The 20388-nt window shown below is 45.8% G+C and overlaps 1 protein-coding gene across 1 annotated transcript in view; it reads left to right on the top strand.

Moving 5' to 3' along the window:
* LOC119963902 (lysine-specific demethylase 3A-like) overlaps positions 1-20388 on the top strand; it is a 97319-nt gene that overhangs the window by 11942 nt on the left and 64989 nt on the right. Inside the window, exons 2-6 of the mRNA XM_038793294.1 lie at positions 1305-1451; positions 9079-9192; positions 11513-11618; positions 14141-14265; positions 19568-19664. Coding sequence (XP_038649222.1) covers positions 1305-1451; positions 9079-9192; positions 11513-11618; positions 14141-14265; positions 19568-19664 — 589 coding nt within the window. The remainder of the gene's footprint in view (positions 1-1304; positions 1452-9078; positions 9193-11512; positions 11619-14140; positions 14266-19567; positions 19665-20388) is intronic.

The following is a 20388-nucleotide window of genomic DNA, read 5'->3' as shown; positions in this document are numbered from 1 at the left end:
AGAACAGGCCCTTCGGCCCTCGATGTTGTGCCGAGCAATGATCACCCTACTTAAACCCACGTAACCCGTATATCCGTAGCCCAACAATCCCCCCATTAACCTTACACTACGGGCAATTTAGCATGGCCAATCCACCTAACCCGCACATCTTTGGACTGTGGGAGGAAACCGGAGCACCCGGAGGAAACCCACGCACACACGGGGAGGACGTGCAGACTCCACCCAGACAGTGACCCAGCCGGGAATCGAACCTGGGACCCTGGAGCTGTGAAGCATTGATGCTAACCACCATGCTACCGTGAGGCCATCTTTGGGTTGTGGGGGCGAAACCCACGCAAACATGGGGAGAATGTGCAAACTCCACACGAACAGTGACCCAGAGCCGGGATCGAACCTGGGACCTCGGCACCGTGAGGCTGCAGGGCTAACCCACTGCGCCACCGTGCTACCCCTTTTAAAATAAATAAATAAATAATGTTGTGGGTTGTTTTTGAATGTAGTTTATTTTCAAATGCAGTTGATTGTTTCAGCTGCTGTGGTGCAGCTCGTCACAACTGTCAAAATATGAGCAGCATTTTCAGAGCAGGTTGTTGGATATCGTTTGAACTGAAACCTCCTCTTAAGATGGAAGCTCCAAAAAGATTTATTTTTTCAGCGTTTTTTGTTACAAAGCCTCTAACAGGTTGGAAAAGCACAGAGGATGAACTATAATTGTAGTAATATTTCAGTTAATACAGCATGATGGAAGAATGTGCTCTTGCAGTACCCTCTTTGCTGGTTAACTGAGAATTGTTTTCAGTTAAATATAATTGGTAAAGGCCCTGATTATGCAAGTGTAGTACTTTGTACTGCTTTGTACTGCATTCAAATTCAAAGAATTTACAGTGCAGAAGGACGCCATTCGGCCCATCGAGTCTGCACCGGCTCTTGGAAAGAGCACCCTACCCAAGGTCAACACCTCCACCCTATCCCCATAACCCAGTAACCCCATCCAACACTAAGGGCAATTTAGGACACTAAGGGCAATTTATCATGGCCAATCCACCTAACCTGCACATCTTTGGACTGTGGGAGGAAACCGGAGCACCCGGAGGAAACCCACGCACACACGGGGAGGATGTGCAGACTCCGCACAGTGACCCAAGCCGGAATTGAACCTGGGACCCTGGAGCTGTGAAGCAATTGTGCTATCCACAATGCTACCGTGCTGCTAAATTAGTCTAAAATGTTCGGTAATGGTGGATTAATTGACCATATTCATTTATATGCATATTCATTTATGTCTCTTTCTTTCCCTACGTCAGGTATTTTTAGAATTTGATGAAAGTTGGTGTAGGTGGATGAAACTTCATGATGAGGAGCTAAGGGTCTTTCTGATCGAACACCAGTTAGTTTTGGCTGAAAGGAAATCTCCAAGAGAAACTACAGATGGTGTGCAGTGGCCTGTATTGGTAAGAAATTATTTTTAAAGTGTTGGTTTGGATGAATGTTCTTGACCAGAAAAATTTAATGGAGAACAAATATATTCTAAACCAACAGGTGTATTGTAAGCACCTATTGATAAAATCCAGGTTGTGTATGTTTTATTCACTGCTCTCTCAATCTGTCCTGCCACATTCAATGGTTTATGTGCATATACAGCCAGGTACCTCCCTCTGCTCCTTCACTGTCTTTCTTTAGGATTGTACCCTTCATTTTATCTTGTTTCTCTGCATTGAATTTCATCAGCCACTTGAACACCCATTCCACCAACCTGTGTATGCTCTTATTATATTCTAACTATCCTCCTTAATAGTATTAACTTCTTTAATACGCTAAGTATAAAGAACACAAGTGTGCAGATGCCCTTATGATTTGACTGTCCTTTTCCTGTCTTGATTGTTAATTTATATATTCCACGGATGGACTCCATTTTAAATTGCTCCAGTTTTTCCATTTAGTCATTTTAACTTCTTACCCTTTTGTCTCTAAATGTCTAGTTTCATGCAACATGCTGGCCCAATCCATCACATGGCATCTTCATATATACCTAGCCACAATCAGTAAGCTCCCATTCAAACCCAACCCAGCAATTCATCCTTTGCTTCACCAAAAGTTAACACAAAACATACAATACCAAAGGTACATAGCATACATAAGAACTAGGAGCAGGAGTAGGCCATCTGGCCCTTCAGGCCTGCTCCATCATTCAATGAGATCATGGCTGATCTTTTGTGGACTCAGCTCCACTTTCCCTTCCGAACGCCATAACCCTTTATTCCTTTATTCTTCAAAAAACTATTTGTCTTTATCTTGAAAACATTTAATGAAGGAGCCTTAACTGCTTCACTGTATAGAGAATTCCATAGATTCACAACCCTTTGGGTGAAGAAGTTCCTCCTAAACTCAGTCCTAAATCTACTTCCCCTTATTTTGAGGCTATGCCCCCTAATTCTGCTTTCACCCGCCAGTGGAAACAACCTCCCACATCTCTATCCTATTTATTCCCTTCATAATTTTGTATGTTTCTATAAGATCCCCCCCACCACCACCGCATCCTTCTAAATTCCAGCGAATACAGTCCCAGTCCACTCAACCTCTCCTCATAATCCAACCCCCTCAACTCTGGGATTAACCTCGTGAATCTCCTCTGAACACCCTCCAGCGCCAATACGTCCTTCCTCGGGTAAGGAGACCAAAACTAAACACAATACTTCAGGTGTGGCCTCAATAACACCTTATACAGCTGCAGCATAACCTTTGTAGTCCCTCGGGCGATGAAGGACAAAACTCCATTCACCTTCTTAATTACCTGTTGCATCTGTAAACCACTTTTTGCGACTCATGCACTAGGACACCCAGGTCCCTCTGCACAGCAGCATTTTTAAAATATTTTATTATTTAAATAATAATCCTTTTTGCTGTTATTCCTACCAAAATGGATAACCCCACATTTGTTAACATTTGTATTTCATCTGCCAAACCCTAGCCCATTCACTTAAACTATCCAAATCCCTCTGCAGACTTCCAGTATCCTCTGCACTTCTTTTTGCTTTGCCACTCATCTTAATGTCGTCTGCAAACTTGGACACATTGCACTTGGTCCCCAACTCCAAATCATCTATGTAAATTGTGAACAATTGTGGGCCCAACACTGATTCCCTGAGGGACACCACTAGCTACTGATTGCCAACCAGAGAAACACCCATTAACCCCACTCTTTGCTTTCTATTAATTAACCAATCCTCTATACATGATACTACTTTACTCTTAACGCCATGCATCTTTATCTTATGCAGCAACCTTTTGTGTGGCACCTTGTCAAAAGCTTTCTGGAAATCCAGATATACCACATCCATTGGCTCCCCGTTGTCTACCGCACTGGTAATATCCTCAAAAAATTCCATTAAATTAGTTAGGCACGACCTGCCCTATATGAACCCATGCTGCGTCTGTCCAATGGGATAATTTCCATCCAGATGCCTCGCTACTTCTTGCTTGATGATATATCCCAGCATTTTCACTACTACCGATGTTAAGCTCACTGGCCTATAATTACCCGCTTTCTGCCTACCTCCTTTTTTAAACAGTGGCGTCACGTTTGCTAATTTCCAATCCGCTGGGACTACCCCAGAGTCTAGTGAACTTTGGTAAATTATCACGAGTGCATATGCAATTTCCCTAGCCATCTCTTTTAGCACTCTGGGATGTATTCCATCAGGGCCAGGAGACTTGTCTACCGTTAGCCCATTAGCTTGCTCATCACTACCTCCTTAGTGATAACAATTGTCTCAAGGTCCTCAGCTGTCATAGCCTCATTTTCATCAGTCACTGGCATGTTATTTGTGTCTTCCACTGTGAAGACCGACCCAAAAAACCTGTTCAGTTCCTCAGCCATTTCCTCATCTCCCATTATTAAATAATCTCCCTTCTCATTCTCTAAAGGACCAATATTTACCTTAGCCACTCTTTATTGTTTTATTTATTTACTATCTGTTTATATATTCTGAGCAAGTTTACTCTTTATAGTCTTATACTCTTTACTCATAATCTTCTTTATAGCTTTCTTAGTAGCTTTCTGTTGACCCCTAAAGATTTCCCAATCCTCTAGTTTCCCTCTAAGTTTTGCCCACAATTGTTCACAATTTACAGAGATGATATGGAGTTGAGCCCAAGTGCAATGTGTCCGACTGCACTAAATTTTCAATTTGATGCTCTCCCTTATTTCCTTACAACTCCAGGTTAAAGTCCAACAGGTTTGTTTCGAATCACTAGCTTTCGGAGCACTGCCCTTTCCTCCGGTGAAGTAGTGCTCCGAAAGCTCGTGATTCGAAACCAACCTGTTGGACTTTAACCTGGTGTTGTAAGACTTCTTATTGTGCTCACCCCAGTCCATTGCTGGCATCTCCACATCTTATTTCCTTAGATATCCACAGTCGATTTTCCCTCTTTCTACTGTCCTTCCTTTTTGTTGGTATAAACTTTTGCTGAGCACTGTGAAAAACCGCTTGGAAGGTTTTCCACTGTTCCTTAACTGTTTCACCATAAAGTCTTTGCTCCCAGTCTACCTTAGCCAGCTCTTCTCTCATACCATTGTAATCTCCTTTGTTTAAGCACAAAACACTAGTGTTCGATTTTACCTTCTATAGACATAGCAATGTCTATGCTTCATACAGTATCTAATATCATTTTGGTTCAATTTTGTTTTTTAAATTCATTTTTATGGGATGTGGACATCGCTGGCTAGGCCAGCATTTATTGCCTATCCCTAATTGCCCTTGAGAAGGTGGTAGTGAACAATCGCCTTGAACCGCTGCAGTCGATGTGGTATAGGTACACCCACTGTACTGTTGGGGTGGAAGCTTCAGGATTTTGACCCAGCAACAGTGAAGGAATGGTGATATATTTCCAAGTCAGGATGGTGAGTGACTTGGAGGGGAACTTCCAGGTGGTCATGTTCCTATGTATCTGCTGCCCTTGACCCTCTAGATGGTAGTGGTTATGGGTTTGGAAGGTGCTGCCTAAGGAGCCTTGGTGAACTCCTGCAATGCGTCTTGTAGATCGTACACACAGCTGCTACTGAGCGCCAGTGGTGGAGGGATGTGAACGTTAGTGGAAGGGATGCCAATCCAGCAGGCTGCTTTGTCCTGGATAGTGTTGAGCTTCCCTAGCGTTGTTGGAGCTGCACTCATCCAGACAAGTGGGAAGTATTCCATCACACTGCTGACTCGTAGGTGGTAGGCAGGCTTTGGGGAGTCGCGCAGTGAGTTACTTGCTGCAGGATTCCTAACCTCTGACCTGCCTCAGTAGCCAGTGATATGGCCAGTCCAGTTCAATTTCAGGTCAATGGTAACCCCCAAGATGTTTTTTTAAAAAAAATAATTTTTATTGGAATTTTTTACAGAAAATATAAAATATAACGACAAACAATGAAGTGTAACAAAATAACCCTTAATAACTGTAACACCCCCCAGACCGTATCAACGTATATATCACATCCCCCCCCCCCCAAGATGTTGTTAATGAAGGATTATTGAATGTCAGCGGGTGTTGGCTTAATTCTATCATCTGAGATGACCATTACCTGGCACTTTGTGGCACAAATGCTACCTGCCACTTGATGGTCCAAGCCTGAATGCCCTCTAGATCTTGCTTTTTTGCCGTGTGGACTGCTTCACTGTCTGGGGAGTTGTAAATGGTGCTGAATATTGTGCAATCATCAGCGAACATCGTGTCGTCTTCCCCCCGCGATTCTTATTGACTCTCTTCCTTCCCCCCCCCCCGATTCTTATTGACTCCAGTTTTGCTCGGGCACCTTGATACCACACTCTACTAAATGCTGCCTTGATATCCAGGGGCAGTCACACTCCACTCACCTCTGGAGTACAGATCTTTTGTGTATGTTTGAACCAAGGCTGTAATGAGGTCAGGAACTGAGTGTCCCTGGTGGAACCCAAACTGAGCATCAGTGAACCCGCTATTGCTAAGAAAGTGCCGCTTGATGATGCCTTCCATCAGTTTACTGATGATTGAGAGTAGACTGATAGGGTGGCAATTGGCCAAGTTGGACTTTTCCTGTTTCTTGTGTACACTACATACCTGCGCAATTTTCCATGTTGCTGGGTAGATGCCAGTGTTGTAGCTGTACTGGAACAGCTTGGCTATGATTGCAAAAAGTTCTAGAGTGCTGGTCTTTAGTGCTATTGCTGAAATATTGTCAGGGCCTTTGCAGTCTCCAGTGCCTTCAGCTGTTTCTTGATATTATGTAGGGTGAATCTAATTGGCTGAAGACTGGCATCTGTGATGCTGGGAATCACTGGAGGAGGCTGAGATGGGTCATCCACGGCACTTCTGACTTCAGATTATTGCAAATATTTCAAACTTGTCTTTTGCACTGATTTGCTGGGCTCCTCCATTTTTGAGGATGATGATATTTGTGGAGTCTTCTCCTGCAGTGAGTTGTTTAATTGCCCTACACCATTCACCCTCTATCTGGGTGGTAGAGGGGGTTGTCTCACACCTTTTTAAAAAGTCCCTGGACGAGCACTTGGCATATCATAACATTCAAGGTCAAGTGCTGGCAAATTAAGTAGGCAGGTCAGGTGCCTTTCATGCATTAAGCAGACTCAATGGGCCCAAGGGCAATGTGGCCGGTAGATCGCGCCCACAATTGAACCTGTTTCCCCCACACTCCCGGATAGAGCATTCCACATCCTAACCACTTGTGAGGAAAATGTTTTTCCTCCTCCTTCTGCCAATCATTTTAGATCCGTGTCTTCTGGTTCGTGATCATTCTGCCCCTCTACCATGTCAAGGTCTCTCATGATTTTGAAAACCTCTATCAAATCTCTTCTCGACCATTTCATCCCCAGCTTTTCCAGTCTGTGTTTGTGACTGCAGTTTTTCATTTGTGGGAACATTCTCCTAAGTCTTACCTGCACTCTCTGTTGCCTTTGCATTCTTGCTAAATTGTGCTGTCCAGATTTGGACACAATATTCCAGTTGAGGTCAAAGCATTGCTTAGAAAGATTCACCATAACTTCCCTGCTTTTGTCCTCTCTTATCCCCAGCAGCATCTCATGCAGATGCCTTTCAATCCAATCTCAACCTGCCATTGCAACCTCAGTGATTTGTCCTGTACCTGCATCCCCTTTTTAGAATTTTATACTGTCCCTCCTCGTTCTTCCTTACAAAATTCAATTTTATCTGGCACGTATTGGCCCATTCCACCAGCCTTTTGAAGCCTATCCCTCTCTCCCTCACAGCTCCCAATACTTCCCCTTTTGTATTGTACACCCTGACAAGGTCATCAATATCGATCAAGGAACCATATTAGTGGTTCTAATATTGACCCCATGAACCCTATTATATACATTGCTCCAGTATGAAAAACAGCTATTCACCATTGCACTGTGTCTTGTCACTCTGCCAACTCTGTATCCATGCTGTGACTGTCCCTTTTATTTCATGGGCTATTAATTACGATATCAGTTTCAATGGAGCCATGAGATTGTTACACCAGTCAAGGGGCAATATTCTAGTTTCAATTCCATAATGAGAAATGGAGCACTGTCTCTCACCCAAATTAATGCAACAGCCGTTCCCATGTAGAACAAAGAAAATTACAACACAGGAACAGGCCCTTCAGCCCTCCCAAGCCTGCACCAACCATGCTATCCGTCTGAACTAAAACCCTGTACTCTTCCGAGGACCATATCCCTATATTCCCACCCTATTCATGTATTTATCAAGAAGTCCCTTAAAAGTCACTATCGTATCTGCTTTCAGTATCTCCTCCGGTAATGAGTTCCAGGCTCCCACCACCCTGTGCGTTAACCTTGCCTCGTACATCTCCTTTTAACCCTTGCCCCTTGCACCTTCAACCTATGCCCTCAAGTAATTAACTCTTTCACCCTGAGGACAGCACGGTGGCCTAGTGGTTAGCACAACCGCCTCACGGCGCTGAGGTCCCAGGTTCGATCCCGGCTCTGGGTCACTGTCCGTGTGGAGTTTGCACATTCTCCCCGTGTCTGCGTGGGTTTCGCCCCCACAACCCAAAAATGTGCTGAGTAGGTGGATTGGCCACGCTAAATTGCCCCTTAATTGGAAAAAATAATTGGGTAATCTAAATTTATAAAAAAAAACTCTTTCACTCTGGAAAAAGCTTCTGGCTATCCACTCTGTACATGCCCCTCATAATCTTGTAGACTTCTGTCAGGTCACCCCTCAACTTCCATCGTTCCAGTGACAACAAACCACGTTTTCCGACCTCTCCTCATAGCTAATGCCCTCCATACCAGGCAACATCCTGGTAAATCTCTTCTGCACCCTCTCTAAAGCCTCCACATCCTTCTGGTAGTGTGGCGACCAGAATCGAACACTGTACTCCAAGTGTGGCCCAACTAAGGTTCTATAAAGCTGCAACATGGCTTGCCAATTTTTAAACTCAATGCCCCGGCCGATGAAGACAAGCATGCCGTATGCCTTCTTGACTACCTTCTCCACCTGCGTTGCCACTTTCAGTGACTGTGTACCTGCACACCCAGATCCCTCAGCCTATCAATACGCTTAAGGGTTCTGCCATTTACTGTATATTTCCCATCTGTATGACCTTCCAAAATGCATTACTTCACATTTGTCCGGATTAAACTCCACTGCCATCCCCCCACCCGAGTCTCCAACCGATCTATATCCTGCTGTATCCTCTGATGGTCCCCATTGCTATCTGCAATTCCACCAATCTTTGTGTTGTCCGCAAGTGGTCCCAGCACTGATCCCTGAGGAACGCCACTAATCACAGCCCTCCATTTAGAAAAGCACCCTTTGACTGCTACCCTCTGCCTTCTATGACCGAGCCAGTTCTGTATCCATCTTGCCAGCTCACTTATGACCCCGTGTGACTTAATTGTCTGTACCAGTCTGCCATGAGGCACCTTGTCAAAGGCCTTACTGAAGTCCCATGTAGACAACATCCACCGCCCTCTCCTTATCAATCATCTTCGTCACTTCCTCGAAAAAAAGTTAGTACCTTAAATACATTTTAAGTCTTTCATGTCTCCGACTGAAAATAGTTTTTAAGTTGTGTTGATTGTGTTTCAGACTTTTAAATGCTTAATGGACAAAGTTGGTTTTGGATCAGTGACTCCTGTGGAATTTCTCACGGACAAGTACCGAATGTTTCTGCAAGATGAAATTCCTCTTCAGCTGTTAAAGGTAACCAATTTCACACTAACTTTGGACGAAGGAGGTCCTTTATCTTATTTGACCATGCTGCCTATTTAACAAATTGTTAGTAGAACTCACTTTAAATGGCCCACAATAATGTAGCACTTTGCGCTCCAACATGCGTGTGGACGTTGTCTGGGGCTGGAGCACATGAGTTTCTGCCACACCCAAGCTGACTGTTCCATGAAATGAGATGACTGGAGATTGAAACTCGAACAGTGTACCCAGTAATACGTCACTTGTCCAACTTCAGAAGATTGCTCCAGTACCACACCTGCCATTCTTGCAACTTGATCCAAGACTATGTTCTGTATTGAAGTTCCAATTTCTGCCAATGCACCATTTTGGTTTTGATTTAGCTTGTCAATGTTTTAGGTAGGCCGTTGTAAAGATTTATTGTTTTGTGCCTTTCTATGCGGAGATGGATGGGAGGGAATGCATTGTTGATTTAGCAAAACCAACTGACACCAGATAGGATCATTTGAAATTGTGCTGGGAGGCCAAACTAGAAGAGATAGGATTGACATTGCTGATTTCAAAAAGGACCATCGTGTTTTAGAGATCAATGGGTTAACATTATCTAAAGCGTCAGAGAAATGACACGCCAATGTATTAGAACTCAAAATCTTTTTAGAAAGACTTCTCACATCAGTCACCTCAGAATATTTTTTTTTCCATTCCTCTCTCCTGCTAAAGTGTACTTGTAGATGGCGTGTGCCCCCCCCCACCCACACCCACACACACACACACACACACACACACACTCACATATAAAAGGATCATTTCACCAGTAGGCCAACGAGATTCTTCACATTAACTGCTGTACCTATTTGGAGCATTTCCATTGATTACACTGAGCTAATGGAAGCAGTGCAGTTTATGATGTTCCTGCCCCTCAGCCTCTGTGTTTAGAGGTTAGGATGGTGATCTGTAGCTTACAGCTATTGCCACAACATAAATGACATGGAATAAACTTCTTAAAATGAGAACTAAATTGACTTTGTTGGGTTGACATAAGCCTGAGGATTTACGTGACTGGATTGGTGCGTATGGTTTGATTTTACAATCTCCATTATCACAGTCGGGTACTTTGCATTTCACAGTTTGATTGACAAGTGGTTATAGACTCTTCAAAGTGGGACTATGAATTCTAGTGTTTATTGTTATAAGGGATTGTGCACTTAAATGAAATGTTAGTTGTCATATTTAGTTGAATGAATGCAAATGTAAATGAGCTTTTATGATGAGAGGTATTTTTCAGTATAGTGAAGTCTGCAATAGATACTTCTGGATCCTGAGGTCTGCCCTTGCCTTGATGCCTGTGGTTGGCCTGGTAGATATAAGGGCAAAGGGGTGGGGTGGGGCGGGGGGGAAGAACAGCATGAGTTGGCACAAAGGGGCTGTAAATGGCCATGAGGAACATACCTCGCCATAAGGCTACGAGGTGGCATGGATGGGGCATGAGAGTTGAGGGTTGCAGGGATGTGTTTTTTCCCATTTTCAGACACAGCATTGGAAGCCCCAGAACAGGCCAACTTCCCAGCCTGCCTTTGCACCCAGCAGCCTCCTTTCCAAATCACGTGCTCTGCCTCCTATACTAGTTTCCTTTCCAAACTGTCTCACCCACTGGACAACAGCATTTTTAAAGGTTTGGTTTGTGGACCTGGGATTTCTCCCATCTTTGCACACCCAATCTGGGGTAAAAACGGTGGGCTCCAGTGTAGAGTCCTGCAGATTCGTAAGGTGCTGCTAGGTAGTTCTGCAGTCATGAGCTGTACCACAGGTGGGTTACAGAGCAAAACATATGAGGTGGTTTTCCCTCACTTGATCCTGACCAGCTTAGGTGTGTGGACATCATCTTGGGATGAGATAAGGCACAGCTGTGATGCAGCCCTAAAGCCAAATGACCTACTGTGAAGGTGATGATTAAGGTACAAAACGGTGGCAGCATGAGTCTGAATATAAAATATAAAACTGCCTTGACTTTGTAAAACAACCACTTCTCATTATGTACTATGGCCTGTACTTTTAAGAAACAAAATTATTTATTGATTTTCAGAATGAATAGTGCCCAATTGTAATGTTGCCTTCTGAAATCAATCCCATTGCAATATCTTCTATACACCCAAGACCTAAAATTGTGATTGTGCTAAGGCAGTGATTGACTGCCTATTTCTGTGTTCTTCCCCTGCCTTTTCAGTAAAACACTTGGCTTAAATGTTGAAGTCTGTAAATCAAAATTGAAGTGTGTAAAGTTTAACTTTTGTAGATTAATCTTAAAAAAAATATATGTTACATTGTTCAATAGATGAATAAGGATTGCTGGGCAAAACACCTCCAGGACAATGAGGAGATTTGTGCCAAGATTAAGGACTGGTTCATTAAAAAATCAACACAAGAACTTCTCCTATATGGTAAATATCCTACGTTCTCCCTGTGATTGCGCGGGTTTCCTCCGGGTGTTCCGGTTTCCTCCCACAGGTCCCGAGAGACGTGCTGTTGAGTAATTTGCACATTCTGAATTCTGTGTACCCAAACAGGTGCAGGAGGCGACTAGGGGCTTTTCATAGTAACTTCATTGCAGTGTTAATGTAAGCCTACTTGTGATGATAAATATTATTATTACTAATGGGTCTCACTTTGTTCCTGTGACAACCCTCTCCATCTAAACTCAGTGGGGAATCATTGACATAAGAATTATGAATCTTTACTTGATAGTAACTTTGAAGAACTGTTTGTATTGTCATTGGTTTTCCTCTGTGTTCATTGCAAATAAAGTTTTCTTTGAAGTGGGAATGACAATGATTGCTCTTGGCACATTGGGTGTCTGTGAACCTGCAGAAATCCTAACTGGCGCATGAACTAAAATCTTCATAGCTAGAGATCTGAAACAGGAAACACCAAATCCACTCGGGGCACTTGACATGGGTAAGGTGGTGTTTGGGTGGTAACCATCATTCAGACCTGCACCAGTTGTGGAGTGAAACTCAAACACAATCTGATGGTGGCTGGTCCCCTCTGTTTCCAAATGTCATGATTTCTGGTTATATGGGGCAAGGTGGAGGAATCCTTGGCGCAGCCCAGGTGGATAGGCCATGTTAAATTGCCCCTCTGTGTCCAAAGCTTGGGTGAGGTTACAGGGATAGGGCAGGGGATTGGGTTTGTGCCGGGTGGTCTTTCGAAGCGTTGTGCAGACTCAATGGGCCGAATGGTCTCCTGCACTATATACATTCTTCTATGATTCCCACATTGTGTTCAACATGCCACTTGCTCTAAGCTTAATTTAAAAAATAGAATTTAGAGTACCCAATTATTATTAAGGGTCAATTTAGTGTGGTCAATCCACCTACCCTGCACATCTTTGGATTGTGGGGCTGAGACCCATGCAAACACTGGGAGAATGTGACAACTCCACACGGACAGTGCCCCGAAGCCGGGATAGAACCTGGGTCCCCGGCGCCGTGAGGCAGCAGTGCTAACCACTGCACCACCGTGCCGCCCTCTAAGTTTAGTTCTCAAAGGATTAAAATCACAGGGCGATGCATTTGGAATAATAGATTAGGATGTAAGATGGGCACCTGAAATGGTATGCTCGAGTCAATAAAAGATAGTTTGAGGGTGGCACGGCAGCACATTGGTTAGCACTGTTGCTTCACAGTGCGAAGGTCCCAGGTTCGATTTCCGGCTTGGGACATTGTCTGTGCAGAGTCTAGACGTTCTCCCTGTGTTTGCGCGGGTTTCCTCCGGGTGTTCTGGTTTCCTCCCACAGGCCCCGAGAGACGTGCTGTTGGGTAATTTGCACATTCTGAATTCTGTGTACCCAAACAGGTGCCGGAGGCGACTAGGGGCTTTTCATAGTAACTTCATTGCAGTGTTAATGTAAGCCTACTTGTGACGATGTTTATTATTTATTATTGTGATGAGTATTATTACTAATGGGTCTCACTTTGTTCCTGTGACAACCCTCTCCATCTAAACTCAGTGGGGAATCATTGACAATTGTGGTGGGCGGAATCTATTTTTGGGTGGACAGATAGTCAGTTTGACCACAACTGGATACTGGAGTTAAGCTGACAGAGGGAAAAGTTAATAGACTGCAGGGGGAGGTGCTTCTACTCTGGGCTGAATGTTATTCTGTAAGCCAAATATTTTATATTATGTTGAGTCGAGTTGCATTGAATGTAATTAATTTCAATGTAACCGTTGGTCTGCACGTACACATGATGTAATTTTTTCCCCTTTCTTTATTCATTCATGGGATGTGGGTGTAGCTGGCTGGGCCAGCCTTTATTGCCCATCCCTGAGGGCATTGTAAGAGTCAACCACATTGCTGTGGGTCTGAAGTCACATGTAGGCCAGACGAGGTAAGGGCGACAGATTTTGTTCCCTAAAGGGCATTAGCGAACCAGATGGGCTTTTACGACACTTCACAATGGCTTCATGGTCATCATTAGACTTTTATTTCCAGATTTTTATTGAATTCAAATTCCACCACCACCCTAGTGGGATTTGAACTTGGGTCCCCAGAGCATTACCCTGGGCCTCTGGATTACTAGCCCAGTGATAATACCACTCCGCCATTGCCTCCCCTGAACAGTTTAACGATTAATATCCAACTTTTTGTCTTTGTCTGGCTTTGCAGAGATTGGCCTAGGCACATTTAAGAGCTCAGCGAGGCAGACACGAGTTCACCTGCACGTTGACTAGTTTTGTGACTGACGTACTTGGTATTAAACTTTTCGGATACTAATGGTGTAAAAATAGTCTTGATCAGACGGTCTACACTTTCAACTTTTGAAATAGGAATGAGCTAATTGTTTTCAACAATTAAGTAAATTTGATCTAATTAGTGTCTCTACAAAATGGTGCTCTGAACCTCTATGAATAATTGGAAACCATAGTGCTCACTTTCAACCTATGTTCCTCTGTTTATCAGGTAATAGCAATCTGGCTGGCTATAAAGTTAAGGTTTTTGACTTGAAATCTGCTACACATTGGTGCCCAGCCACAGTGACTCATCAGGATTCTACAACTCGATTAATGCAGATTAAAGGCAAACAGGTAAAGAAAGTATTTTGACAGGAGTTAAACATGTACTCTTCTTTTTTTTAAAACGCATTTTATTCAAACTTGTATCAAAGTAGGTTACAGCAAATAAACACCCCGGGAAGCATTCTTCCCAACAATCAACGATACAGTTTGTACAGATTTTTGTCCTTTTTCACCCCTCACCCCCCTGCGACGAACAGCTCCTCAAAGACATGCACAAACATCCCCCACCTTTTCTCAAACTGCCCTGCTGAGTCCCTTAACTCATACTTTTGGCGGTATTCTCCGCTCCCGATAAAAATCGGGATGGCCGTCGTGAAATCGGCCGAGGTTCACGACGGCCTCGGGACCCGCTCCCCGCACCTAATTCACCCCCACCCGGGGGGCTAGGAGCGGGCCTCCGTCTTTCCTCGTCGCGCCGGAAATGACGGGCAAAACTAATGCACAAACCTCCGTGAGGTCATCCGCGCATGCGTGGGTTGCCGGTTCCAACCCGCGTATGCGCGGATGACTTCATCGCGCAGACGGCGCGAACAGCGCATGCGCGGTGGCCGTCTTTCTCCTCAGCCGCCCGGCAAGACGTGGCGGCTTGATCTTGCCGGGCGGCGGAGGGGAAAGAGTGCGTCCGTTTTGGAAGCTGGCCCGACGATCGGTGGGCACCGATCGCGGGCCTGTCCCCTCCCGAGCACAGTCATGGTGCTCCCGTGCCAATCGGGCCCCTAGATGCCCCAAACGGGCATCTGGCGTCTGTTTCACGAATGCAGCGACCAGGTGTGGTTGCTGCCGTGTTGAAACGGGCGTGAGGGCTGGCCGCTCGGCCCATCGGGCTCGGAGAATCGCCGTTCGCCGTGAAAAACGGTGAGTGCCGATTTTTCCGAGCCAGGGGGGGGACTCGCTGGGGGCGCCAGGAGGGCGTGAAAGATGTCGGGAGGCCCTCCCACGATTCTCCCACGATTCTTCCACGCCACGTGGGGAGCGGAGAATTCCGCCTGTTACCTTCAATAAACGCAGGAAGTGATAAAGGTCACCCAACCATGCTTCTACCCCCGGTGGCGATGCTGACTGTCACTCCAGCAAAATTCGTCGCCGTGCAATCAGAGAGGCGAAGTCAAGACATCGGCATCCTCCTCTCCATGAGCTCCGGCTTCTCTGAAAACCCAAATATCGCCACCAAAGAGTCCAGTTCCACTCTCTCCTCCACTATCCTGGCTAAGACCGTGAACCATCCTGCCCAGAATCTTCCCAATTTTTCACAACCCCAAAACATGTGCGCATGATTCGCTGGCCCGCGCCCACACCTCTCACACTCATCTGCCACCCGCAGAAAGAACCCACTCATTCTCGCCCGAGTCATATGCACCCTGTGCACCACCTTAAACTGTATCAGGCTCATCCTTGCACAAGAGGAGGTCCAATTTACCCTTGGCAGTGCCTCACTCCATACTACCCAATTGATCTCCATTCCCAACTCCGCTTCCCATTTCTCCTTGATCATCACCACCCGCTCACCTCCCTACTCCCCCAGCCACTTGTATGTATCCCCAATTCTTCCCACCCTTCCACATCCGGAAGCAGCAGTCACTCCAACAGGATGTATCCCAGCAATCTGGGGAACCCCTTCCAGACCTTTCGTGCAAAGTCCCTAACCTGTAGATACCTGAACTCACTACCCTTCGGCAGCTCTACCTCTCCCTCAGCTCCTCCAGACTGGCGAACCCTTCCTCCAAATACAATCCCTCACCTTGACCAGCCCCACTTCCCTTCACCTCCTGTATACACTATCCATCCCCCCCGGCTCAAACCCATGATTCTCGCACAGCGGCGTTAGCACTGACATCCCTTCCACCCTAACATGCCTCCTCAGCTGATTCCATATCTTCACCATGGACAACTCCACTCGGCTCCCTGAATACCTACTCGGAGCCATTGGCGATGCTGCCGTCACCATAGCCCTCAAACTAGACCCCTTACAAGATTCCTCCTGCATCCTAACCCACTCTACCCCTTCTCCTTCCCACGACCGCTGCACCTTGTCCACATTTGTCACCCAATAATAATGAAGCAAGTTTGGCAATGCCAACAACCCCCTTCTGCCTCTGTAGCAGGGTCCTCCCCACCTTCGGCACCTTCCCCGCCCATACAAAGTCAGAGATGATTGTGTCCACTTTCCGAAAAAAGGCCTTTGGTATAAAGATCGGGAGAGCTTGAAAGATAAACAAGAACCGTGGCAGAATATTCATTTTCACCACTTGGACACTCCCCGTCAACGTTTCCCACCTCTTAAGATCCTCCCTGGCCTCCTCCACCAGCTTTGTTAAGTTCCACTTATGGAGTCCTGTCCATTCCCTTGCTAGCTGAATCCCCAAGTATCTAAACCTATCCCTCGCTACCGTGAATTGCATCCCTCCTAAATTAGCCTGCTGTGCCAGCTCATTCACTGGGAATAACTCGCTTTTCCATACATTCAGCTTGTATCCCGAGAACCCTCCAAACCCCCTCAACAGGTCCATAATCCTTCCCATACCATCCAACAGATCCGAAATATACAGCAAGAGATCATCGGCACAGAGCGACACCCAATGCTCCCTCTGTCTCCTCATTATCCCCTGCCACTCTGCCGACCCCCTGAGAGCCATCGTCAACGGCTCTATGGCAGCACAAACAGCAGCCGTGACAGCAGGCACCCCTGCCTCGTACCCCTGTATAATTCAAAGCTTTTTGTGTGCTCATATCTTTCGTCCTCACCCTCACTTTTGGCGCCACATACAGCAACCGCACCCATGCCACAAATCACGGCCCAAACCCAAACCGTCCCAAAACGTCGAACAAGTACCGCCACTTGACCCGATCAAATGCTTTCTCCGCATCCATGGACACCACCACCTCCAGTACCAGAGCTCTTGATGGATTCATCACCACATTCAACAGCTGTCTTATATTACTCGCGAGCTACCTGTCCTTCACGAAGCCTGTTTGATCTTCTGCAACCACCCCTGGGACACAATCCTCCATCCTCTCCACCAACAACTTAGCCAATACTTTCACATCCGTGTTCAATAGTGATATGGGTCAATACGACCCACATTCCACCGGATCCTTCCCTTTTTTCGGGATTAGTGTGATTACTGCCTGCTTCATCGTTTCCGGCAACTCCCCCTTCTCCAGTGCTTCATTAAACGCCCCCAGCAGATGTGGTGCCAAGTCTGCAGTAAATTCCTTATAAAATTCTGCCGGGTACCCATCGGGCCCAGGGGCCTTCCCCGACTTCATACCCCTGATACTATCCAGCACCTCCCTCAGCCCCAGGGGCTCCTCCAACGCCTGCCTCTTTGCTCCCTCCACCTGGGGAAATTCCAACTCGTCCAGAAACCACCCCATGTCCCCCTCCTCTCCTGAAAATCAAATGAAATGAAAATTGCTTATTGTCACGAGTAGGCTTCAATGAAGTTACTGTGAAAAGCCCCTAGTCGCCCCTCATAAAACCCACATCATCCCAATTTGGGGCATACATGTTTACCAACGCTACCGGTGCCCCTTCCAATACCCGACTCACAATCACATATGTCCCACCTAGATCCCTCACTTCCTTCGCACTCACGAATCCCATTTTTTTGCTCATTAAAATCGCCACATTTCAAATCAAACACCGAGTGAAAAACCTGCCCGACCCACCCTTACTTAACCTAACCTGGTCCTTCACACGGAGGTGTGTCTCCTGCAAAAAGACAACCCCCGCTTTCAAGCTCCTGAGCTGCACGAAGACCCGCGACCTTTTAACCGGCCCATTCAGTCCCTGGACATTCCACGTTACCAACCTTACTGGAGGCTTGTGCCTCCATCCCCTCTACCGTCCGTCATCTTCCCCGCTTAACGCCTACCCCTTTAATTCCACTCTGGACCTAGCCTATCCCAGATGGCCCCTTTCTTCGCTCTTGACCATGTCATCTCTCACCCCCTGCCGCGTCGCCGAAACCCCCCCCCCTTCTTTTCCCCTTCCCCTTTCCCCCGGCCACCCCTCTTGGCCTTCTCCCCCACCACCTCACTTCCGTTCACCAGCATAACCTGCTCACGCGGCTGCCCCTGCCCAAAGGCACATCCTAATGACCTCCTCCTCCCTCTCCGCCCCCCACTCCTCAGCTCAAAGAAGAAGGCCTCCTGCTGGCCTTACCCTTCCCCATCCAAACAAGGACTTCTCCTGAACTCCAGGTAGCCTCCTCCAAAAGCAAACAAACAGATGTTAAACACAAACAGTCCCATAAAACAGGAAGGGGGATGGGAACATCCAACCCAACAACTTCTTACAATCTCAACATTGAAAAGAACCCCCCCGTCCCCCCCACAAAAAAAGGCTAATATCTGCCAATCCCTATACCCACTTCAAACATGCTCCCCACCATTACATAGTGGCAGCACTCCGGTTCCCAAGCATTGACCACTCGGTTCTCCCCCAGTTTGTGTTCCTTAACGAAGTCTTCGGCTGCTTCTGGGCTCTCCAAATAATAGTCCTGGTCTCCGAACGCCACCCATAATTTCGCTGGGCAGAGCACCCCAAACCTGATCTGCCGCCGGTACAGCACCGCCTTGGCCTTGTTGAAGCCTGCCCGCCGTTTTGCCAACTCTGCTCCAATGTCCTGATAAATCCGGACGTTATTTCCCTCCCAGTCGCAGCTGCGCTTCTCCCTGGCCCACCGTAGAATTTTCTCTTTCTCCACAAATTTATGGAGTCTCACGATCAAACATGTACTCTTCTAATCTGTCACTTTTTGTTCATAAATGGTGGGATTTCAAATATAAACAACTTTAAGTCCTTGAGTGAAGATGATCTTTAGTATCTGTTCAAGAATGTTGCTCTCTTAGTAGTGACACATTGGATATTATTTGTACCCTGCTGCCCAGAGTGATTAATTGGATAATTTTATTTGGATTTTTTTATAATTATAAACATGGTTTTATTGTTGAGAGATTAAAATATTGAGGTTAAGGATTATCCTTGGGGAAAGTTGCAAAAATTCCTTCATAAGCTAAACTCAATGCTAAACTTGATGGCTGCCTATTGATGTTGAAGATAACCCTTCCAATTGTATTGCTTCATGAACCTGTACTTAATTTGTGTAACCTACCTTGTGTTTGGTTGTGTTTTAAAGAATGCTGTCTGATCCCTCAGCCCCTAACCTCCAAGACTGGGCGACATTGTGAATTTAAATCTTTTGACAATTTATTGCCCTTCCAGTAGACGGTCTGCTTTGACAATTCCTTTTTCTGAGCTTTCCTAGGTGGATTTAAGTAGCATGGATTTTTTGTTTAACTGTTGCAGTTTCCAGAGAAGCAAACAGTTGACCCTGCTTTGATACACATGGCTTTCCTTCATAATGAAGATATTGAGGCACTGACCAATGATGAAATGGAATTTGGTGAGTGGCTGGCACTTCTGGTTGACTTTTGTTTTGTGCCCTAACTCTCATGTTGGTATTTGTGGATGAGTTGGGGTATAGACACCAGCTTTAGATTTAGATTTATTGTCACACGTACTAAGGTACAGTGAAAAGTATTGTTCTGCATCCAGTCCAGGCAGATCATTCCATATATGAAAATCATAGGACATACATAAACACACAACAGGTGAAGCATATGGATTGCAGTACTACTCAGTAGAGAAGATGCATGGCGAGATTAGTTCAGTCCTTTAGAGGGTCATTCAGGAGTCTGGTAACAGTGGGGAAGAAACTGTTTTTCAATCTGTTAGTGCCTGTTCTCAAACTTTTGTATCTCCTGCCTGAGGGAAGAGAGAATAACCTGGGTGGGAGGGGTCTTTGATTATGCTGCCTGCTTTCCCAATGCAGCGAGAGGTGTAGACCAGGTTTGCACGATGGACTGGGCTGTCTTCACGACTCTCTGTAGTTTCTTGCCTATTTGCTAACCTGATCGGTCTCTCGTAGGCCACCCCTCAGAGACTCTTTGGAGAAAATGGTCTGCGCAGGTCCCAGGTTAATTTAGATGTTAATCACCGTTAAGTGATTGCTAGTTTCTTTGAGTTTTTTAGGCTCCAAGCAATTGGCCACTTCCACTTGCGCAGCAAAAAAAAAATCCTGTTCTTAAAACAAAACATACTTGACCCCACTGTCCTGCCTCATCTCT

Source organism: Scyliorhinus canicula, chromosome 3 (genome assembly GCF_902713615.1).
Source record: "Scyliorhinus canicula chromosome 3, sScyCan1.1, whole genome shotgun sequence".
NCBI classification, from domain to species: domain Eukaryota; kingdom Metazoa; phylum Chordata; class Chondrichthyes; order Carcharhiniformes; family Scyliorhinidae; genus Scyliorhinus; species Scyliorhinus canicula.
Note: the sequence above shows the minus strand (reverse complement) of the source record. Positions and strands in the feature narration are given on the sequence as shown.